This window comes from Formica exsecta, unplaced genomic scaffold (genome assembly GCF_003651465.1).
Source record: "Formica exsecta isolate Colony F162 unplaced genomic scaffold, ASM365146v1 scaffold170, whole genome shotgun sequence".
Lineage (NCBI taxonomy): Eukaryota > Metazoa > Arthropoda > Insecta > Hymenoptera > Formicidae > Formica > Formica exsecta.
Genome location: NW_021849016.1, coordinates 162,915 through 187,294, shown reverse-complemented (window position 1 = coordinate 187,294; position 24,380 = coordinate 162,915). Strand labels below are relative to the sequence as shown.

Here is a 24,380-nt window from a genome sequence, read left to right as displayed (position 1 = left end):
AGTTATATAATCCCAATATAAATTAGGTATAACAACCGTTACATTACATGTTATTCCCATGTTATATAGCAGTTATATTCTGTGTTTGCTGGGTTGTTACTTTTATATATTTTGAAAAGGGCATAATCTTGTCATCAATATAAATATTAATATGTAAATTTGGGAACACAGCAACTCTTTTTCTGACACTGAAATCACTTTCTGCCTTCATAAAACCAAAAAATGTATCGTTTCCTCTTGAAAATCCCCAATTCGAAGAAGGCCGTTCGACTAAATTCAAATTTCTTTGCAAATATTTGAATTTTAATTCATCTGTCTCATGCTCTATATTCTTTGAGTTTTCTTCCATTATACTGAAAAAATACTATGCATTATTCACTTTTACTTAATCAAAAGTTTACTTGTTTACTTCTATTACTTACCTTTCTGTTTTATTGCTTTCGACGAGGATATTTTCCATCTCCCGCTGTCAAAATACGTTATAACAATGCACACAATAAAAGAAACTCTTTTTTAATGCTCTCAGTTTATTTGGCTTTATAATCGCAAATCGGAGCAACAAACATGTACAGCGATCTTAGAACATATATAAATGGAAGGGGAATAGCAGGCTAAAAAAGTGTCGGAAGGAAGTGAGAAAGAAATCGTAGTTGCCTCTCTTTTTTGAGCAAAGTAACTCACAAGAGAGAGGCAACTACAATTTCTTTCTTACTTCCTTTCGACATGTTTTTCTATCGGGAAACAAAGGCATTCCCCTTCCATTTATATATGTTCTAAGACAGCGATGCAACATGTACAGCTGATCACGACACTGCTTTAGGTTAGCTTTAAATATGGCGTCCATCCATGAGAAACTATTCCCTTCAGCGGACTCCCTCTCAATTAGGGGTCACGAATCAGGGCCATTTTTTCTACCCGCGCGCTATCAAGTTCGATCTCCTTCTCTCTTACTTCATGCTATGGACGTATTATACATAGTTTCATCCATAGACATAGTATATCTAGACCGAGCTGATGGTCTTATAGGATTTAGCATATTACTGGAAAAAAACTCGCCACGCGGTACTGTAGGTAAGTAAATCTTTGCATTGTCGATAATAAAACAGTAAATTTACGATAAAATGTTGATGTTGTTCTTGAGACAGTTATATGAAAGATCTATACATTTTTGATAATAAAACAATAACTGGATTAACTAAAATAACGCGTAGCGAGTTTTTTTTTTCAGTCACACTAAATCCCATAAGACCACCGGTCTTTAGTGATATCTCGTCGGTGACCGAGCGTTTGCTTTTATTTAAGGAGTGGGGGTAAAGATGCACGTAGAAAAGGACATACTCTGTTTCGTGCCCCTTGCGTTCTCTCTCGCTCGCACGTAGCATAGCGTACTCTTTCGCTATGCTACATGCGAGTGAGAGAGAACGCAAGAGGCACGGAACAGAGTTATGTCCTTTTCTACGTGCACCTTGGCCCTCACTTCTCAACACTCGGTCTAGATATACTATGTTTATGGTTTCATCCATGTATGAAACCCATGTATAATACGTTATGTATAATACGTGGCCAACCCTGGTGACGACGGTCTGTGGCTGCGATCGATAAAACACCCACTAACCTCAACGACGACAACGATGCCTAGAAAGAATACGGCTGCCGCCGCGTCCTCCGCGACAACCGTCCCGTCCTCCGCAACAACTGTCGCGTCCTCCGCAACAACCGTTCCGTCCTCCGCGACAACCGTCTCGTCCTCCGCGACAACCATCCCGTCCTCCGCGACAACCGTCCCGTCCTCCGCGACAACCGTCTTGTCCTCCGCAACAACCATCCCGTCCTCCGCGACAACCGTCCCGTCTTTTGCGATAACTGCTGCGTCCTCCACGACAACCGCCGCCTCGTCGTTGTGGAGCAGCATCCAATCGCCGCCGAGCACGTTGACGCCGATCGTCGATCGATGGCCAGGCAACCCACTCAATCTCAACGATCGTCTGGCATCTTACATCGAAACGATGCGTTATCTCGAATTAGAGAACTCGCGGTTGAAGCGGGAGGTGCAAACCACCCAGGAAACTTTCACTCGGGAAATGTCCAACATCGAGGCCGTACTCTCTAACAAACGGAAGCTGCTCGACGATGCGGACACGGAACGCGTCACGCTCGAGCTCAATATCAAACGCTTGGTACCGTTGTTTAATGAAAATAAGTGCACTGCAGTAGTAACGTTCGGATTTCAATACTATAGAGCCTATGCTATGTATTAAAAAATAACAGATATTAATACAAGAATGTTGAAGTACTTAAAATGTGAGTATGACTAACATTTTTATTTAACGTATGTTCTCTAGATTGGAGAAGAAGACAAAGAATTTGCAGATGGCAGAGCAAAATGCAATGATACATGAAAAACACTGCAGTGACTTGCAATCGCGGGCGAAGTGCAAGAAACTTACAGAGAAACAAAGTGATCGATCGAAAGCATTGCTCGATGCTTTGAAGCACCAGGAGAAAGAGCAAATCGATTTTACAAATGTTGTCATATCACGTGTCTTGTGCATATCATGGACAAGACCTATAAAGGGAAGCATATTTCTGCCGCAAATGGCAGCGTACATACAAACACAGAGACAGCTAGATTTTAGCGATATTATCCGTCAGGCATTGATGGAGGTTTTATGCATGTTTTCGAGAAGGGAAGTTCCTTTGATGGCTCCTTCACCTTATCGATTCTCGCTGATTCTATTAGTCGAAAACAACATCTTATCAGAACCGAAAAGTCTTATTTATTTATTAGATTGTTATTCAAGAGTTGCAATTGAAGAAAAAAATTATGGAAAGGTACGCACACACACATACATCTTCAAAATTAGACAAGATTTTATTAAACTAATTCTTTTTTATATATTTTATAGCAATCCAGTGTACCTCCTCTTTCCAATGTACTGACAATTTTAAAAGCGCAATGTGTTCAGTATTCCAGCCTTGTTCTACAAGGGTTAATCGGCATTTGCCAAGCTGCTGTCATACCTATGTGTATCACTCATTTTGGCAACCTGATATTATTGCAGAACTTACCTCGGGGCTATCTTCGCGAGTTCGTGGCTACTATATACACCAATCAGGACACATTCAATAAAATTTTCACTCCAGTCTTACAAAAGCTATATCTCGCGCTGCAGAAGGCGAGCTTGTTCAGCGAGACGCTGAAGAATGGCGAAAATAGAAAAGCGATCGAGGTGCTAAGTTAATTGATAGATATTCGCTGTGGATCAAACGGCAATATACATCCGATTTGCCATTTGATAACGAATCAAATTCAATTCTTGCCTGATGTTATGACATCAGCAGCCGAAATAGAACTCACGAGAATCTCATTCTTTGGACAGTTTCTCTCCGTATTGATATGTGCCGAAGTGCAACCGAAACTGGCGGAGGAACTCTTCAGCGAAAATGTTTCTCTTACCATGAACACGGCGTATCTCATATTGCAGGAAAGGTTGGAGAATATCAGAATGTCGTTGCACAAGATGTTTGATGCGATATTCGCGAATAGTAGCTGCCGCGATGCCACTCTTGCGTACTTGGCGGCGTTGCTGCGTCACAACAAGAAACGCATGCAAATACAGACGGAGGACAATCCCTCCTTGGCCGGAGATGGATTTATGTTGAATCTATTATCGATTTTGCAAATGCTCTCTGCGAACATCAAGCTGGATACTGTAGACCCGCTATATCCATTTCATCCTTCCAGTTTCATCGAGATAAAGAACGACACAAGACTGAAATTCACTTCGCAAGAGGTTGTGGAATGGCAGAAACATTTGGAGAGCACACACAAGTGGACGAAACCGAAGTTTCCGACACAATGTTGGTTCCTCACGCTGCATTGTCATCACATCGCGCTGTTACCGGCGTTGCAAAACTATCGGAGAAAATTGTGTGCCTCAGAGGATTTACAAGAAATGCTCGACGAATTGCAAACCACAGAACCCCAATGGAAAGATGGTCCTTTAGTGGAGTACAATAGAGACTTGATCAAACAATGGAAGCAACAGTTGAAGCGGCTGGTTATATCCAAATCATGTGCGGAGGCAAATCTGATAGAATCCACCTTTTTTAGCAGATGCTCACACTTTTATAAATCGGTCGCCGAATTTTTGTTGAGTCTTCTAACGCAGACTGCTCCGGGTAGTTCTCTTCCCGAACTTCCGTTGTTTCAAGAAGTTACGTGCAAATTCACCGCATTACCGGAATGGTACGTGGAAGACATAGTGGAATTCTTGTTATTTACATTCGAGTAAGTTTTTACTAAATTATCAAGTCTCATAATTATACATAATCCTACATAATTCTTTGGAGCTTATTAGTAATTATAATCATTGTTTTATTTGCAGATTCTGCCCAATACGGTTTAATGCGGATAAATCGCCGCTTATCATTTTGTTACTCGACATCGTGTGTACGCCACATTGTATACGAAATCCGCATCTAATCGCAAAAATTATCGAGGTTCTTTATAATATATTTAAGTTATATAAGGTTCAGGTAGGAGTTTGTACACAGGGAACAGAAACTTTTGACCATAAATTCATGGCACACCCTATATCCAAGACATTTTTGGCGTCGTATCTCATGAAGTTTTATATCGACATTGAAACCATTAACATTAGTTCCGAATTTGAGGATAAGTTTGAATTATGTTATCACATAAGTATAATCTTAAATTCGTTGTGGCATAGCCCGATGCATCGACCGTCTATCGTCAATGAGAGTAATAACGGCAAGCACTTTGTTAAGTTTATCAACATACTGATTAACGACACCATTTTCCTGCTCGAGGAGGCTCTGGAATATCTGACGTACATACTCGAGATGGAGGAACTTATGTCCGACACTATCGCGTGGAATGCTATTTTGCAGGAGCAACAACAATCGAGAACGAGACAGCTGGCGGAGAACGAGGAACAAGCCAGATTTTCTCTTAAATTAGCCAAGGAAATAGTTGCCATGTTTCATGATTTAACAGTCAACATTAAGGAACCGTTTCTACGACCGGAATTAGTCGGACGATTGTGTGCCATGTTGAATTTCAATTTGCAACAGTTGTGCGGATCTAAGCCTGCAAATTTGACAGTGGAAAAACTGGGAAAATACGGATGGGAACCGAATCTGTTATTCTGTCAATTGATTGATATATATTTACATCTTGACTGTGATAATTTTGCGGCTGCTTTAGCGAGTGATGAAGTGAGTATCTTTTATAATATATCATATACATATATTACACATATATATGTGTGTGTGTGTGTGTGTGTGTGTGTGTAATAAATGTAGATTGCATCCGCAGTTTCAAAATGGGAAACAATATGTATATATATATATTAAATTTATTTTTGCAGCATTCGTTTTGTAACGAGTTATTCACTGACGCTGCGAGTAGACTAGAGAGATCTGCCATCAAAACTACGATGGAAATTGAGAGGTTCGTAACTCTTGCTGAGCGTGCGACGGTAATCGCGACAGACAATCGCGCGCGTGGCGACGCTCCTGAGGAATTTCGGGATCCATTAATGAACATTCTTATGGAGGATCCAATCAAGCTACCGTCTGGTATTGTTATGGACAAAGCAATTATCATTAGACATTTACTCAACAGTGCCACGGATCCTTTCAATCGGCAGCCGCTTAGCGAAGATATGCTCATGCCAAGTAAGTACATGTATTGTACATATTTTTCTCTTTTTTGATAAAGTTAAATTTCTTTTAGTCTAAATATTACATAACATGTAACATTTCATAACATTTCATAACAACGCATTTTCATATACATAAATATATTAGAAAAATATTTGATATGTCATAGATATTATAGTTTTTGACTGTCCTTTAAAGTCTATCGTATTGAAATTTTTTTAATATCTTATGCCGATTTTAAAATATGTATTATATATAAACTATTGTTATTTTGTATCCATGTAGAAATATATCTCAAATTAATATTTATTTTTGAAATTGCAGTGCCCGACTTGAAAGAAAGAATATCAATATGGAAACAACAAAAGAAATAGTACTAAGGTGACAAGAATTATACACATAAAAATAAAAATATAGGGAAGGAAAGAAAAAGGAAGAAAAAGATAAGCATAAATGCTAATATGCAGGGTATTCGAAAAGAATGGGACCCCCTATGATCTCCAGAAGTACGCACTTTCACGGAAAATGACCCGAACAAAAGTTGTAGGGGTCATGAAGGACTACCTTTTGGTGACCTTGAACTTGACCTTGAGGGTCAATTGAAGGTCAACTTAAAATTTTTTAATAAAGACCCCCATTTTTTATTGCATATTCTTGTAGCTTATCTCGAAAGTTTTTCAAAACACTATAATAAAGTATTTTTTCATTGAGTACTTTTTGAGTTATTTTATATCTTAAGGCTCCTGAGTAGTCGCCGTGAAACTCTGAGTTGACGGTGGCGACATGGGAATAAAGATGCTGCGGTAGGAATAAGAACCCTGTCCAACGATTTACCATATAAGTGAATTGTGTTACGAATTGGTCAAAAAGTTCAATTGATGAAATGAAATAATAAATATTTTGAGATACTATTTCCACATTGGGAAAATATCAGCCATATGTAACAAAAATTCATAAGTCTTGTGATAAAAATTAGATGTTGTACGTATAACAAATCATGAGGCTCTCACTACGCTGCTTAACTCTGTCAAGAATAATTAAAAGTATACAAACAAATCTAACATCAGTAACTCTCCAAACAAAATACAAGTAATGAAAAACGATAATAAAATATTTTAGGTATCAGAATTATGCGACTCATTAACTTTTCTTTGAACCGATTAAAACCGATTAAAACGGATTATGTTTTAATCGGTTTTAATCGACCATTTTCGGCAGGGATGAGATGCGTCAGATGATTCACTTGATCTTTCATATTGTGTTTCATGCAATTGCAATCTCAATCTACGTTTACGCTCCATCTCAGCTCGCCTTCTCAGGATCCGCTCATGACGATTCTACATATGAAAGAATTAAGATGTATTGTTACATTATAAAAACAATAGAAGCTATATAACCTGCAATTTACAATATTCAGATATTTTGAATTTCAGCACTTTCAATAAATGACTTCAATGCTACAAATATTGTGCACAATAGTTTTTCCTTGACGCAATGACGACAAACGACAGTTTTGATATCATATTGATATCATTTTGACTAGGCTGTTTTCACTGGATAGACGACGAAGGCACGCGCAGGTGCAGGGTCAGCGCACATGGTTTTATAATCGTAGTAGCCTAATAATTAACTACTAAACGTTGTAATTAGACTACCAATCACCACCAAACGATTGTCTTTCAGTTAAGACCAATTTGAACAAAATTGGTTGGTAAATAATATATTTGTTCGGCTAACTTTACAGCTTCCAGTTAGCCATCCCCACTATCTAACCGCACATGGTTTTTTTTTACTTTTTGGATAAATTATGGACCACCAAACGTTGTAAATAAAGGATTTGTGACCACCTAACGATTCTGCATTAAATAAGCCTTGATTAAATCGATTAGACTAAAAATTAAAAATGTCCGGCTAACTTTACACCAATATTTTAATTATTTAATTAAAAAAAAAAAAACGATTGACCACCAAACGTTTTAATTAGGCTACCAATCATCACCAAACGATTAGATAATTTTAATTATTAAAAAGTTAAAGTGGTCCTGCTAACTTTACAGAGCTCGGTTCATCTAACCGGACTTGATGAAATTGGCTCTTAGGGCTAGTTCCCACTGAGCGCGTCACGCGTCGCGTCATGACCTTAGAACATATATAAATTGAAGGGGAATGCCTTTATTTCCCGATAGAAAAACATGTCGGAAGGAAGTAAGAAAGAAAATCATAGTTGCCTCTCTCTTGGGAGTAACTACACAACAAGCATCGTATCTGTAGTATACATACTTTTATGTTCACACACATGGCCGTGCATGCGCACTTTTGAGCAGAGTAACTCACAAGAGAGAGGCAACTATGATTTTCTTTCTTACTTCCTTCCGACATGTTTTTCTATCGGGAAATAAAGGCATTCCCCTTCAATTTATATATGTTCTAAGGTCACGACGCGACGAGACGGCAGTTCAAGACATGGCGTTTTTTGTTATTCACACTGAACGCGTCGCGGCAAATCAACGCATGCGCAAAATGTACTAGTTCGCCAGGTTATTGGTTGCAATATAAACGTTAACAGAAACATAATCTTTAAATTAAAATATAGTACAAATAAAATCTATTTCTGATTACACCTGTTTTCTGTAAAACAGTATATGACGCCTATAGACATTAAAACAGTGTATTAAATATCGGAGACCTACGATTGAAACAGAGTGTGTATAGTATGTGTGTATGAAATTATGTTATTATCAAAGTTTTTAAAGTTACTTTTTTCTACATTGCTAACTATATCACTGGCGAGCCATTTATATATGTTCTAAGGCAAGAAGGTCGCGTCGGAGATGATGCAATAAAACAGACGTTCTGATTGGCTACCTCGTAACGCGACGCATGACGCGCGCGTGACGCGCTCAGTGGAAACTTCCCCTTAGGGTGCCATGTAACAGAGCTCATTGTAAACCGGACTTTAGTCTCGAATTTTATAATTACAGTGGCGTAGCATCTCTCTTGCGTCTGGCCGTCAGTTTTTTGACAATGTAAATCGATATGTCAATTGGTTGATTCGTTGGACAAAAATATATCAATTCTATAAACAATTGTTTTTGTTTGCACATTTGTATATTATAATAGTAATGTTATGTATAACCACTTTTTTTGTAACAAAACTAGTAATTCATTGTAACTCATTATTGATACAAGATTTGTTGTGAAACTATTACAATTTACAAGAGTAATAAATTTCTCTTGCAATATTTATGCTTCTCATGTTCGACCTTTTTCATGCTCTTCTATGCGCATATGTATTGTGTAAAGAAATATTAACGCACAGATAGTTTTGTCAGTTAGTAGAGCAGGTAATGATAAAGAAAGATTTGAAAATAACATTAATTATTGCATTATTTGTAGCTTGGAGAATTTATAAAAATTTAATATTATCTTTGTGTAAGAAGAGATGGTTTAAGTTTTGCATAATCCACATTTGTATGCTTTATGAGATATTTTTTTTTCAAATTTGAAAGATGGTATTTACTATTTATAATTTTATCCACAGGAGATATCTCAAATTTGTATTAATGTCGACAATGTCTACATCATCTTCTATGGATGAGCGTATGTTAAAGGGAATAAGAAAAGTAATACCGAATCTGATCAACACCAAGTACAAAGGTCAAGATGGCAGAATTGGAATTTTTGGTGGGAGTACCGAATATACAGGAGCACCATACTTTGCAGCTATGAGTGCATTGAGAACTGGCGCTGATCTTGTTCACATATTCTGTGCGAAGGATGCCAGCATTCCTATTAAATCATTTAGTCCAGAGCCGATAGTTCATCCAGTATTGGATCAATACGATGCGATAAAGCATATAAAACCTTGGCTTGATCGGCTACATGTTATCCTGATTGGACCTGGACTTGGCAGAGATGAAAAGATATTCAAAATGATTGTTGAATTAATATCAATCTGTCGCGAAATGAGAAAACCACTTGTTATTGATGCAGATGGATTGTTCTTGGTTTGTCAGAAGCCAGAAATCATAAAGGATTATCCAGGAGTTATTCTGACACCAAATGCGATGGAATTTAGTCGTTTGGTTAAAGCAGTACTTGACAGGTCTATTCCGCCTACTCCTCTAGTCAAAATTTCCGATGTTAAGCATGTTGCGGAGGCTCTTGGAAAGAATGTAATAATTATGCATAAGGGAGCAAAAGATGTGATCGTGGATGGTCATAAGGGTACAGAGACTGTGTCATGTGGATTGGCTGGTTCTGGAAGAAGATGCGGTGGACAGGGAGACCTCTTGGCTGGTTCTTTGACTGTCTTCTGGTGGTGGGCTATTTCTGCAGGAACCAGTGAATGCGCTTTGTCGCCTTCGATTGTAGCATGTTATGCTGCATCGAGATTAGTCCGAGAATGCAATGCATCATCCTTCAAATTACGACAAAGAGGAATGTTGACGTCAGATATGCTAGAACAAATACAGCCAATTTTTAACAAGATCTTTGAGACTCATTGCAACAAGTAAATTATATTATAATCTTCTCTTTTAATTGTTTGTACATAATGCTATTTTTGTTGGATAATGTTTATTACTCTTATATTAAATAAAACAAAAGGATAATTGTGTATGTATGTAAATATGATATCAATGATTGTTATTGTTACTATATTGTGGATTCTAGAACTTATTCATTTAATGGAAGAGGTCGAACTCGAAGTACTGATTCCTGAAGTATATACATTTTTGCAACATTATATATAAATTATAAAAAAACTTTGATTAATATATTATACGAATTGGAAAATATGCATTTAAAATACTGGCTTTAGAGAAATGCTTTTACATATATATATATTAATATATTATATGTATTTTTATATGGTTTTGGTACTTTTTAAAGGCTCATATAAATAAATATTTTTATAAAATAACTGTTTATTAATATTATCAAATAATCTTTTTTTTTTGACGAAATATTTTTACGTTATTTTCTGATTACATTGGATCGTGATTACAGAATCGATTACGAATAATAATTAATAGATGTTTCCTGAAAAAAAGATCTATATACATATAAGATCCATATCATATAACAATAAAATAAAGTTATTGTAAAAACAATGCATAAATCGGTGAATAAATATGTTTTAATGTATCTGTTTAAAGTTGCATTGTTTTAATTATACAATATATACTTAAAATTCTTATTACATACGTATTATTATAAATATACATTTTTGTCTTTTTACTATATATGATATAAATAATTAAGTTGGGGAATTTTATATTTACACATAAGACATTTGTAACAGCAAAGTAATTACAAATAAATAATTAGAGACAAATCTTTACACGAATTCTGAAAAGAAAGTTTTCGGTATATTTTACTAATAATTTCTCGCTTGGCCATCATAATTCAATATGATCGCAGTAAAAAGTAATTGTGAACTTAATTCACTTCAAAATTTGCATGCAATAGTATTTTCTAACATGACAAAATGCTATATGCAAGATGATTTTTATTTCGGATATTCGACAAAAATTTCCTTGAAAAAAAAAAGATAACATTAGAATTTTTTAATCTTCGATTGATCATCACTATGGTGTTTATGTATTTTAAGTTACGGTTTCAAACATGTTCTTATCTGAAAATTTTCATTCACATTTTGTTCAGTTGCTATAATAATATATTTAATTAATTATAGTGACGAACTACACGTCGATTAGCTAAGTAATGAAAAAGCGAAACAGTGGAACAAGCGAGGGATATTGTTCTACAGGTACTAGAGTTATTTTGCTATACTACGCTTATATATACAGGGTGTCCGACAAGTAAGTGACCAAACGAAAGGTGGAGGTAGATTGGGTCCAACTGAATCGAAAAGTCCTGAACCATTTTTTTTTTTTATAATGCTTAATAAAGGAGTTATTATTGAGTAAAATCTGATCAATTAGCGCCGACCTTTAGCCGGGCGCATGTCGGTGAGCCGCGCGCCTGGTAGTATGCGGCGACGCATACTTCACGGCGCGCGGCTCACCAACGTGCGCCCGGCTAAAATTCCAACATTTTTTTATATAACGCTTAATAAAGGAGTTATTATTGAGTAAAATCTGATCAATTAGCGCCGACCTTTAGCCGGGCGCATGTCGGTGAGCCGCGCGCCTGGTAGTATGCGGCGACGCATACTTCACGGCGCGCGGCTCACCAACGTGCGCCCGGCTAAAATTCCTCTATTAACCGCTATAAAAAAAAAAAAATGGTTCAGGACTTTTCGACACAGTTTGACCCAATCTACCTCCACCTTTCGTTTGGTCACTTACTTGTCGGATACCTGTATAACGAGAGAACCTCTTAATTCTAACTTACAAATCGACAGAATGAAATATCATAAGGTTGACTTTAAGTATAAGTATAAAAACAAAGACATGTTAAGGTATTGGCGTATCTACACAATCTTTTGGCAATAAATATTCCGAATGTATATATATATATATATGTACTGTGCGCCTCTCCGCGTTAGAAAGAGATCTTTACAATGGAGACAAATTTCTCGTGGCGCGTCATCAGTTTGACGCAAATCACATTAGTTAATTATATCTAGATTACAATCGATAGACTACGAGTAGAACGTTAATACGGATGTATGATTCCCGCGGATTAAAATTGTCGGTGGCATATCTCTCGTGAGCGTTTCCAACCAGGCCATGTATAATGGTGCCGAAACTGCACCCTTCCTTGGCATCGGTAAGGACCTATCAATCACAAAGATATTTTTGCAAAATTATCAACAGCCATATAAAAGAAATAATGTAAAATAATGCAATAGCTGCAAATGGCATACGCGAATTATTTTATAAGCAATCCATTTATAAGAGAATATTATCTAAAATATCTGACAAATACAACTTCAAGAAATTGTAGATTTACAAGCACAATTCTATAGTTCAATAGTTTTTTAAATATTATTTTCATATTAATGAAATAAAATTTATGAAATCACAAAAGAGTTATTACATACAAATATGTACATGCAATTCTGTAGCGGAGATGTGATAAAGCTATTATAAAATATATTTTATTATACTCACATTATTACCAAGGTGGACTCATTCGAGTTCTCCAACAATAATTCTCGCAATCGCAATTGTCGATACGTCTTATCCCGTAAATTCTGAAGCTCAAAATCGGTAACGTAACATTCTGAAAATAATAATAATTAGTAACTCATTGAATGTTAAATTACTAGAACAAAAACTATGATGATGACTCACCCGAATTGTCGGAAGAATCATTCATTCGGAAGTCGGATATTAATTTGTCGAAGAAAAATAGGGTCTCCTGTTTCGGTTCAACGCTGATGTCATCTACCATTTTTAAACTGCTGTATTTTATTCGAGCCTTGCACATTATTTCATCCATTCTACGCGATAATATTAATAATAGTAATAATTAATAAGTATAAATAAATACAGTCTTAGAATAAGGCTTTCGTTTGTGTGACACATTATTTATTCAATTATTATTTCTTCGAGAAATTGTCGAAGTGTTTGTGCACTTTATTATAGAATTCTTTATGTTTTTATTCTTTACTTACTCTTTTTCTTGCGCACCGATATCCTGCTTATGGTTGGCAAGAGCAAATATTCTTATCTTGCAGGTTTCCCAATTAGAGCGAGTACTAATTATATACGGCAGAAGAATCGTTAGACCTATCGAATAATAATTTTTGTCATTTACAAATGAATCGGAAATTTTAACGCTCTGTATGTGAACAATTGTCTTCATAGACATATTCAATCATTGTCACATATTATAATCGTTTCCTCAAATTAAATTTTTATGAATTACCTCCGTCATCGTACAACCACCATACATCAATCGTTCCTTTTTTATGTTTCTTCTGGAAAATTGTTATATTTTCTGGTATAGAAGCCATGCCGTTGCGTTTTTCGCTAAAACGATGAATAATCAATTGTTAATAGCAAAAAAAAAATGATCTAACTTTCGATAATTTTGCTAAAATTTTTTTTTTTTTTTTACAAAACCAAAAGTTTTTGATTGGTGATGTAATTCGCAAAAATATTTTTTTAAGTTAAGTTTTAACAATATAAATAAAAAAATAAGTTTTATTTCTTAGTTAATTTTAAATGGCATTATTAAAAACTTGATTTATTAAGATATTTTATGCTAAAAATTCAAAACTGATGGATTTTAATATCGATTTCATCGAATTTTTATTAAAAATAGTTTATCTTAAATTTGACAAGAAAAACTTCCATCAATAATAATATGATAAAAACCATATTATATATTTTATAGTTGTTATACTTACAGTAATTTTTCAGCAACATATTTTTTCTTCTGTTTTAAATTTTCTCGAACGTTCCAATGTACTGGTGAATCTCTGATCATATGTATCACGTCGGTATGTGCGGCAAATGGAGTACCTGAGTAAAACAATATTAAGCTGTAATATGCGCTTATCATAGAATATTTTTATTGCATAAATTGATCGCATCATTTTAATTACAATTTTATGATTTATTTATGATATACACACGACACATTTTTATTCAATTTAATTAACTTGAATAGATTTTCACAGGCTAAAATAATGATTATTCGTGTTGAATAATAATATAAATGATGCAATTTTGTGCATCATTTATATTATTGATTGTAATTATTAATGATAGATTATAAATGTCGAGATACGGCAAGAAATTGATATAATCTTCTTTCGCTTTAATGTAATATTCATTTTTACCTATTGTGGGCACGCTCTGCACCCTAGGAATCTGCGTGCTCATAGAAAGATCGCTGTCGGCGTGCATCAGAGTGTTTCCTGCTAAATCATAACTGCTCTGTGCAAGGACTCCGTGTTCATCGTGTTCACCATTTGCATTTGTGATAGCAGAACAATCCAGACCTTCGGCGACTCTCAAAATTGCTACAGCCAGCTTGTGATCGAAAGCGTTGCTAGAAAAGAACGTGCGTTATATTTTAGAACATCCTCAGGGGGCCTGCAATCTTTTGGAATAATTTTAAAATGAGCAATGCCAGTCGACTTACTGAAGAACGTTGAAATATTCCTGCAGATCTTTGTGATTGCATGTCGACCAATGAGTCTTGTAACCCATGAGGACCACATTGGGGGCTAATTTGCCGACCCCAGTGGCCTGCATCAACGCAGCGGCGCCTCGTTCCAGACTTAAATCCTCCACCACGTGATAGAACGATTTTATACGTTGTTGATGTAGCCAGGAATAACCGCTCCTTAAACGCACTGAGCGTAGCCGATACGAAAGTCGTGTCTAAAATCACATTTCAAAATTTTATTAGCATATAAATAACGATAGAAATAATAAGCGTAAAAATGCATTATGACTATATACCGGAAAGACTTCGCCAGAAATTAGCAAGGAATGATTCTTCGTAATGAGATTTGCTAGGTGCATCAGTGCGGGTCTCGCACCAGGTGGACCGGTAAGCGCCAGGATCTGAGGAGCGTAATTCTTCACGTGCTCGTCGATGGAATTCAATCTAGAAATTATTATAAATCTCTTAGATAGAAGGTATATCGATTTAAAGTTTTCAAACAAAAAAAAGAAATACGGCAATAATAGACAAAAAAAATATTCATAATTCTTATCCGATTAATCTATTAGTTCATTGCGATGTGAGAAATCTGATCCATCTCAAACGAAAAATGTGTTATTTCAATGATACCTGTAAACGATGGAAAGTGCTGTTTTATAAGTCTGCGCTTGCGTGCTGCTGCCCCAATTCACATCCGGCTTACGATAAACCACTATCAAATACAGTGCAAAGATGACGACGAAGGTAATGAGTGAAGTCACCCAGTCGATGAGGAACATGATCGCCACGCAAAGAATAAATCCAAGCAGAGACAACCAAGTATTATAGTACTGTAAAAAAAGAGATTAATAAGAAGGCGCAAAATATTTTTATTCACAATTATAACGATGTCTAATAAAAGATTTTTTAATATCTTTTTAAACTCTCATTTAATTTTAGCAAATATTAATTAATAATAATATATAAAAATTAAGGTTTTATACTCATGTGCTGAATAGAATATGATGTAATTAAAATTTTCCTTTTTTAAAGAAAGTTTCTTTATAGATGCACATCATACAAGAGGAAAGAAGTTTCAAAATGAGTATCAAAATATTAATGGTATTAGAATTAAGTGTCTAGACGCTTTCCTGGATTTTTGTATTATTTGATTAAATCAATTTCATACTTACTTTAAAACTAGGCCGCCATCCAAGTGGACGGACCAGCGCTGCGTGAAAGGTGCAGAAATTGATTAAGGCGTACGACGCTAAGTAGAAGTTCGAGATCAGCGGTGCAACTGCGTTGAGATTGGCTGAAAGAAAAAATCAATTAAAAGCTTGTAGGATACAAAATTAATGGTAATATAAATTCGCGATAATTTGTTCCAGTTAGGCTTTCTTAATGTATTATACATTGAAATAGACACATTACCGATTAAAAGAAAGAGAGCTGCGACAGCAAATGTGAGAACGTATCCTCGATAGGGTTCCCCGGATTTCCCGTATCCTTTACTAAAGTAAAATAACCAAGGATAAATTCGATCTTGACCTAGAGCTTGAATGAGCCTCGGCACTGACAGTAAATTCGTTAATGCCGTCGACAGGGTAGCCGCGAAGCATCCTGCATAAATCAGCGGACCCCAAACAGACATTAATTGCATGACCTGAAAAAAATACGCGTTACAAAATTAAAGCGCCAAAGAATAATAACTGAAATAAAATATTATATTATAACAGTTAGTAGCATTTTGCGATCTTCTGGTAAAAATTTCAAGATAATTCTTCTCTTTTGTAAGTAAAAATTTTATAAACGGTGAACATTATATACAATTCACATCATATTCATATTACAATCTGTTTTGTTCACAGTTGCAAAATTAAATAATTTTGTTAATCAAATTAAATATTTCTGCAAAAATTAAAAAGTATACTACTCTTTAATTAGTTAAAGAGAATTCAGTGTCACAATCTTATATATTCTTTGCATTAATTTGCGGAAACATTTTCAATTAATATCAAAGCTTTAAAATACAGCTAAGATTAAAGATTTTAAATCTCTTAATACAAAAATTATCAATGTCTTGAATTTGAAAAAAAAAGAGAGAAAGAAAGTTGCAGTATATTTTCTGGTTAAATTTTTTATCTAAAAATCTATTAAAAGGAAAGATTGTGATAATTTCGATACACTATTATTTTCATTGCATATCATCGTCTTAAAATCTTACCGAGTAACTATTATGCAATCCATATTCGCATTTCTCTCCGGAAACGCATTCCACGATAGTATTGTTCACTAAACTACCTGCATCTCTGGCAGCTGCCGCACCGGCAAAGAAGACAAAAGTTACATAACTAAGCATAGAGATTAACAGGGCGAGAAGAGTTCCACTCGGTATACTGCTCGCTGGATCCTTCAAATCACCGGAGATATTGGCACCCGCTTGAATGCCGGTGACTGATGGGAAGAAAATGGCAAATACCGAGAAGAAGGTATGATTGTTGTTCTCAGAGTACCGATAGTCCGACCACAAATTGTCCATAAATACTTTCGCTAAACATATTATATATTTTTTGTTATAGATAAATCCATTTTATTACATAACATCATATGTATTTTACTATTATCGCTTTGTATCAAATGCATACTCGGCTTTATACCTACATGAAAAGCCTATGAAACCTTCCGCTTTTTGTTCCTTATTTTGTGGTCCCATGATGGTTCCAATCAAAAAATCGAGAATTGCGCCCAAGATGACAGCTATAAGGAAGTTTTGGGCCTAAACAAAAGTGCAAAGTATGTAAAATTGCTTACCAAAACGTAATTAAATATTTTATAAAATTTTATAAATTTACGATATATCTTTATATAATTTTTCGAGATAAAAAAGAATCTAATACCTTTGACTCCCATTCCATGCCGACCGCACAAATAAGAATCATAACGATAAGCGCTATTATACCGACGATTCTAATGTCATTCACGCTGTTATCTATAATCTTTAAGCCGTTTGTCTTCAGTAAATCGTTCAAGGAATCACAAAAACCGATCGTGTTCATCGAAGCTGCTACAGCATTCGCGCATGCGAATACAATACCAACCGATGCACCAAACTCCGGTCCGAGAGAACGAGATATAATAAAGTATATTCCACCTGTAAGCAAATTGATTTTATTCTTAAAATACATTTTTAAACAACGCATATAAAAAATTTTTTAATAAAAATATAGAATATTTTAAAACATTATTTAACCTCTATATATTTCGCATATTATATAATTTTTATATATAGAAAATTTATTATAATACCCTTTCACACAGGCAACGAATTAAATTACTTTTAAGGTCGAAAACATTTAAAATTAATTAAAGAAGTATATTTTACTAAGACTGTTAGATGCATTTAAAATAAATAATTGTTTAAATAATCGTCATTCTTCTAGATGGAATTTTTTATCTCTATTTTTTTCCTAACTATTTTCTACGTTAATATTCTGTCGTATTAAATATAATTTTTTCAACAAACAAGAAATATAGCAAAATTTATAGACGAAAATATAATTATATCTTGCCCATTTTAAAGACAAAACGGGCTCCCAATTAATTTGGATAAATAATTCTAAGACCGTTTTTTAGAAAGAGAGTTTGAAATAGAAACGATGTTTAAGAAAAAATTAAACGAATCAATTACGTCAAAAGTTAATAAATCTAATAATAAATCTAATTTCAAGATTCATGAATTTGACATCGCGCAAAGTGCACAAAACACTCTTAGCCTATTAAAATATAAAATTAATTTATGAGTTAAAATAAAAATTTGCCCTGTAGAATATAATTTTATCTCAAAATCGAATATATTTTCTTATATTAAATTAATATTTTAATAGTGTTTGTACGAAAATTTCTATAGTGTCTTACGTAAATTTTATAGTGATTATACACAAAAATTCATGAAAATAAAAATTTTAATTCTCCTGGGCTAATCTTTACTTTAACAAATTAAATATTAAATTTATATTTTAAAAGGCTAAGAATGTGTTTTGCACAATGTCAAATTCATGAATCTCGAAATGTATTAGATTTATTAACTTTTGACTATTAGCTAATCCGTCTAGTTTTCTCTTAAACGAGAACCGTGTAAAACCGTGATGTGCGCAATGCCACTCCTTTGAAAAAAAGAATTACAGAATACATTACTGTAACACACCTCCCTTTACTTCCCCATTAGTGCTAATTGCGCTGAGGCTAAGCGTCGTAGTGACGCAGACGACCGCCGATATTCCGATAATGACGAGGCTGTGCAGAATACCGGCCTGCGCGACTACCCACGAAAGTCGCAGAAACAGCATTACGCCCCATATGTTCAGCAAGCATGGTATGAGGACGCCTTGGATCCATCCTAATTTTATTCCAACGTGACCCTGCTGACCGGCGACGCTCCCGACCTGCCCGGTCTCGACGGCATTGGCGTCCTGAAAGCGATATTTATTTAGAAACACTATCTGCGTCGTGCAATTCGACCGAGCTGCACAAAAGATCAAATTACACATATAAAATTGTATTTAATAAATTAAACACAATTTATCGTGTCAGCATTATTCAAATATGTTACGTAAAAATATTTCGAAAAATAATTGAGATAATTTGGGTTGTGTGTTGTATGTGTCTTAAAGTAATCAGATAGCTTTCTCTCGGACTATTATGCCTTAATACACTCAAGAAGATATAGTATACGAAGATATCGAGATATAAATAAAAAAATCTTAAAAAAAATTATATTTGCCATTATTTATTCGTAGCAGTTACGAAATCATCTACATTTGTGTTAGGGAGATAATGTTCTATTATATAATATTTTACTTTACTTTATTCCACATTTTAGCTATATTACGATTATGACACTAATTTTATCGCCGCTCTTAAGCATGCAATAAAATATGTCATCAAATTTTTAATTTTTTCTTAATTTTTTCAAGTTCTTTATCTTTATACAATGTGTAAACATTATCAGTAACAATTTCGGGCGTCGCGTTGAAATATTTCAATGGCCATCAGATGCGGCGATTAAATCTCAGATTTCAAATTTCAGATCTGTTGATATCAAATTATTATGTAGTATTTGGCTATCTATTATCTATATCGACAATATGTGAGAAAATTTTTGTCATGACATAATTGCGTAAAAAAACATATAGAAAGAGAGGATGCATGCTTCTTTTAATAAGAGCCATCCTTCATTGAAAAAAAAACTATAATAATATACAAAATTAGCAGCTTCTTCTCTCTCAAGTTCTTAGATGCGTATAAGAACTCTACATCTATATGATTTTCTTATTCTCCTAGACGGATGTTTACTGCTGTGTAAACTTAATAAACTTGCTTCGCCTTGCTCGGTTTTGTTATCTCTACGACTTCGATCGTCTTCGAAATAGAGTAGAGAAATTAGAGTATACAGCGATTTTCTTATTAGCCACGAAAAGTTCAGATATAATATATTCTACGTATAAACTTTTTTAAAAGCTATCGCGCTTCTTATAAACAATTTTACCTAACTGTGACTAAAACTTTGCTTTAATATTTTTCATATATTTTGGTACTTCTTTAATAAAACAAAAATTTTACTTAAAGATTTGATTGTAGATATACGAGATACGATATAAATATTGATGTACACTGTTTTTAAAAGATAAAAAATTCATTTGTGCATAATATTGCATATTATTATTAATAATGACCAATAAATAAGTGAATGTTTTAAATGTATAGCAAAATTCTAAATATATTCTTCAAACCAGAAAAAGTTGGTAAATATTCAAATCTATTCGACCGATAAGGTCTTACCGTTGTGTAGCTTATATTATGATAGGAGTTTAAAATTACCTTGAAATAAAAGTTAATATATTAATATTTCCATTGAAAACTTTTATATTCGCGATAAAGTATTTTGAATATATGTGAGACCTCTCACCTTTATGAGATTTCCTTCGTGCAGAGTGCTCAGAGACGGTCTTTTCGCGCGACGGCTTAATCTGTAAAAAAGATCGTTGATATATTTTGATATATTAAAATTATTGTCATCAATCCAATTTATTCAGAATTGGACAAATTCTTTTCCGATAAATGTATGAAAAACGTAAATGTTAATTATTTCTTGATATCCAGAATAGGGTTGTGCAAAAAGTTGATGGTTTCCCAATATTTCGTTTTAAATGAATAAAATGTTGGAAATTGTTACGTTTTCGTGCTAAAACGAATAGACTGATATTTTCCAGAGAAAATTAATTAAACATTAAAAGTTTCTCTCTTTTCTTTAATTAAATTTGTGTAGCAATAATTAAAGAATATATAAATATAGAATTATAAACATCATAATAAACAAATATATTAAACAAACTCATATTAAACAAAATTATTGTTTAATTATTATAAAAAGTAAAATGCTTACTCTTCAAGCTATTAATTTCGATATATATCATCATAATTTAATGGTTCAATTTCAAAACTGTTATTTCTTTTATCAGTTTACAAACATAAATGTTAATTTAATAAATTCATACCTATAATGATCCAATCGTGGAACCACATCCCACAGTCCGCTCATGTTTAACGTCATTGTAGATCTCTTATTATTTTGCTGCAACTGTCCAATCATATCCTCTTCCGGTGGTTTGCTCTGAAAGCGACTTTCCATTTTGCCGTATCTGAAAAGAGCGTTTGACAAGCTTTGTTCATTTTCCGGCTGTTCTATGTATGCGAGTTATTATTCTCTTGTGCAGACAGCTGAATAAATTAAGACTAAGGAGGTAACACAATTGTAATGCAACTGCAATGTAACAAAGCTTGCAAAAAAAAAAAACTGTTAAATAAAAATAATTTATTTCGTTTGCGCGCTTTTATGTACACATACATATATGTATATTGTTTAATGTACAATTATAATGCTTATATGCATGACGCGTAATTCTGGAAATTAATGTTGGGCAACATTCAAAGCGCGATATGATTCAATATCGATCCGAAGGTCTTGTCAAGCGATAACTGGAACCGGAGATAGGGGATCCAAAAGTGACGGCCGAACTCCGACGGGTTAGCGCCCTCATCCAAGCGTAACTAAAATTATCGATAATACCGACCGAAATTATCGTTAATATCAATAATTTTAGTTCCGCTGTTACCGATATGAATATTTTTAATTCAGGATGATCCTGAGGACGTTTTGTGCTGTCTGGGTTATTAATTGATAAATTACCAAACTTTAATTCATGTTATAATCAACAAAAAGATTTTGCAAAATAAAGTTTTTATCGGTAAAACAGACCCTTTGGGATCCCCTTAAGGTCATATATGGGGGAGAGTCTTCTTCGCAGAAAATATTAAGAACATTTGCTATCAATCAATCAGACGGAGATCGGATACTCGCGATATGTATGGCTGTTACATTTTAATTAATTAATTTATACTATTGATCGGTCAAATAACTCGTGTTTCATACAACACACGTTACTTGAGTTTTACCGGAATCTATATAAATAAGATAGGTTATTATCAGAAAGAAGTTGATAAATCGCTGTTTTAAAACTGTGACATATATTTATGCAATGGCTGCACAAAGGATATTAACACTGCTACCATTACTCTCTCACATTCTTCGAATAGATATAATATATAAATGATAAATGATTGTATTTTGCGACATGCGAATTTTCGAGCAAATATTTGGCTACATTCCCAAACTTCAACATTTTGCGAGTTCGAAGATTTATCCGCAATATATGCGCGTACTATGCGATTTTCTGTGCTAACGCATTTGAAAAAGTTATAGCGATGTCTAACAGAATAATTAATGTATTAATTTGTATTTATCATTTAAAAATATCAATAACTTAAATTGATAATACATGAGAGAATAAATAATTATTTAGAGAGTAAAAACTAATATGATCGATTATGTTTCTAATTTTGATGCAATGCCAAGAATTTTACGATAATTATAGGACGCAAACAATAAATTACACGTATGTCATGTTCTCGATGCAACACGATCGATACTTTTTACGAGGTCGAGTACTAGACCGAGTAATTTAATAAAGGGAGGTTTCTAAAAGAATCTATCGACGAGACGCACCTCATTGAATGTTTGTTGACGTCAGGCACTTGTCTACGCGATAAATGTGAAATAATGTAATGGAATAATCTAGAAGAATACATCATTCACAGGAAAAAATTTCACTTTTTTCGGGATTATTGAAACATTTTAAAAATAATTGTTTTAAAAATAATTCGCAAAAAAATAGAATTATATACATCTAAGTTTATCAAAGTTCGATATCACACTTTAGAGAATTTTAATGATTTTTGAGTAGCAGTTCTTTTTATCTATGTAAATTCTATGATGTATATATCCAAGTTATCTTATAAAAAAATTATTCTTTTATAGATTTTAATAAAATTAAAATCGATTTTATCATAGCAAACTTTTACTTTGTATAGCTAAGTAGCATTTAAAAAGAAAGAAGAAAATTTGGCAGATTTAAACCATTTATATGTAATTTGCCGAGTTCTTTTTACAAGAAAAAAGGATAAAAGCATATTGTATAAAGAGATAAAAGGAAAAGAAGCTTAAAATGATGAAAAAAGAAATTTCTATAATGGGACGAATATAATTATTCTGAAAAAGATTTCGTAGAATTTGTATCACGTGCGATTTTCATGATTGATGCGAGTGTACATAATTATAATTCAATAAAATGGAAAACACGGTCAACGTGCATCGTAATTCGAAATCGATGATGAGCGCCCGCGGCGAAGCACGGTTGATTTGCGTCGGACTTATTGTCGCTTCCGGTCTGCAAAATGCATCAATGCGCGATGCCAAAACAAATAAATCCGCGAGAATCTCGGCTCCCGATGCTGCGCCGCCGAAGCCGCTTTCGCCTTTTGATATTCGCGATTTGATTTTTTACTCATCGACCCTTCTTGATAACGATGACATCAGGGTGACCATACATAAACGTGCCTCCCAGTTTCTCCCCTTATCACTCGACTCGAGGACACAAGACGAAGGGGCCATCGATTTATCTCTTTTGCATGACAGACGAGCAGATAATCGATCAAAATGATACGTCAGTCTTGCAGCCTTTTTTCGCATGATTAGATCAATTTATTGTGAAATAAAACCGTGAACGATAACGCATTTTCACGTGTATGTGCTGTTTTTGACACATATTTTCTCAGTAATCAATTTTCTGAAATATAATTTCTTTAGATGCAGAAAATATTTATGTTATGTTTCCTTTTTTTTTCTCGGCAAATGGCATAAGAAAAGCCTCGCATCACACTTTATTCAACATTCTTTTTTTGTTGTTAAATCAAATTGTTGATTAGCTATATTTGAAAAAATAAAATTTTGTTTGAAGAAATAAAAGCTACATATATTGTAATTTAAAAATTTATAATGCAAGTTTAAAGAAATTATATTTGCATTTTATAAAATAATTATCTCTGAAAATATCAGATCTATAAAATTGTGTCTTATATAATTATTATAATATGCATTGCATTAAAAATTTGATAGTATTTATGTAAAATGTAAACCAATCATATATATATGTATATATATA

The 24,380-nt window shown here is 33.9% G+C and overlaps 4 protein-coding genes across 6 annotated transcripts in view; 2 read left to right on the top strand and 2 right to left on the bottom strand.

Annotated features, from left to right (window-relative positions):
- LOC115233319 overlaps positions 1–2,169 on the bottom strand; it is a 16,992-nt gene extending 14,823 nt beyond the window's left edge. Inside the window, exon 1 of the mRNA XM_029803659.1 lies at positions 1,616–2,169. Coding sequence (XP_029659519.1) covers positions 1,616–1,912 — 297 coding nt within the window. The 5' untranslated portion in view covers positions 1,913–2,169. The remainder of the gene's footprint in view (positions 1–1,615) is intronic.
- Positions 2,170–2,341: 172 nt separating this feature from the next.
- On the top strand, positions 2,342–6,114 carry LOC115233322 (ubiquitin conjugation factor E4 B-like). 2 transcript variants are annotated; one of them, XM_029803664.1, is made up of 6 exons: positions 2,342–2,832; positions 2,907–4,291; positions 4,389–5,241; positions 5,394–5,621; positions 5,671–5,703; positions 6,013–6,114. In XM_029803664.1, exons 2-6 carry the CDS (start codon positions 3,330–3,332, stop codon positions 6,022–6,024), a joined length of 2,088 nt encoding a protein of 695 aa, XP_029659524.1. In that variant the 5' UTR covers positions 2,342–2,832; positions 2,907–3,329; the 3' UTR covers positions 6,025–6,114. The 2 variants fall into 2 exon arrangements, with proteins under 2 accessions (XP_029659524.1, XP_029659523.1); XM_029803663.1 differs by having other exon boundaries at positions 5,394–5,703.
- Positions 6,115–8,626: 2,512 nt separating this feature from the next.
- LOC115233311 (ATP-dependent (S)-NAD(P)H-hydrate dehydratase) lies at positions 8,627–11,042 on the top strand. 2 transcript variants are annotated; one of them, XM_029803645.1, is made up of 2 exons: positions 8,627–8,714; positions 9,230–11,042. In XM_029803645.1, coding segments are annotated over exons 1-2 (978 nt in total). In that variant the 5' UTR covers positions 8,627–8,712; the 3' UTR covers positions 10,206–11,042. The 2 variants fall into 2 exon arrangements, with proteins under 2 accessions (XP_029659505.1, XP_029659506.1); XM_029803646.1 differs by having other exon boundaries at positions 8,703–9,032.
- A 1,125-nt stretch (positions 11,043–12,167) lies between these two features.
- LOC115233328 (bumetanide-sensitive sodium-(potassium)-chloride cotransporter) overlaps positions 12,168–24,380 on the bottom strand; it is a 14,233-nt gene continuing 2,020 nt past the window's right edge. The window contains exons 2-19 of the mRNA XM_029803670.1: positions 21,318–21,461; positions 20,729–20,789; positions 18,968–19,232; positions 17,661–17,914; positions 17,425–17,539; positions 16,988–17,313; positions 16,195–16,426; positions 15,954–16,075; positions 15,412–15,611; positions 15,078–15,225; positions 14,755–14,996; positions 14,450–14,661; positions 14,015–14,129; positions 13,531–13,634; positions 13,277–13,391; positions 12,954–13,102; positions 12,771–12,882; positions 12,168–12,434 (exon numbers count right to left, since the gene is read on the bottom strand). Coding sequence (XP_029659530.1) covers positions 12,299–12,434; positions 12,771–12,882; positions 12,954–13,102; positions 13,277–13,391; positions 13,531–13,634; positions 14,015–14,129; positions 14,450–14,661; positions 14,755–14,996; positions 15,078–15,225; positions 15,412–15,611; positions 15,954–16,075; positions 16,195–16,426; positions 16,988–17,313; positions 17,425–17,539; positions 17,661–17,914; positions 18,968–19,232; positions 20,729–20,789; positions 21,318–21,451 — 3,042 coding nt within the window. The 5' untranslated portion in view covers positions 21,452–21,461 and the 3' untranslated portion in view covers positions 12,168–12,298. The remainder of the gene's footprint in view (positions 12,435–12,770; positions 12,883–12,953; positions 13,103–13,276; positions 13,392–13,530; positions 13,635–14,014; positions 14,130–14,449; positions 14,662–14,754; positions 14,997–15,077; positions 15,226–15,411; positions 15,612–15,953; positions 16,076–16,194; positions 16,427–16,987; positions 17,314–17,424; positions 17,540–17,660; positions 17,915–18,967; positions 19,233–20,728; positions 20,790–21,317; positions 21,462–24,380) is intronic.

What these genes read in the sequence shown, in the direction of transcription:
- LOC115233322 (XM_029803663.1), top strand. Translation starts at nt 3,330, where the DNA reads ATGACATCAGCAGCCGAAATAGAACTCACGAGAATCTCATTCTTTGGA. An exon ending in TTCTTGTTATTTACATTCGA is followed by an intron (nt 4,292 to 4,388) that starts GTAAGTTTTTAC and finishes TTTTATTTGCAG; the next exon opens with ATTCTGCCCAATACGGTTTA. An exon ending in CGAAGATATGCTCATGCCAA is followed by an intron (nt 5,704 to 6,012) that starts GTAAGTACATGT and finishes TTGAAATTGCAG; the next exon opens with TGCCCGACTTGAAAGAAAGA.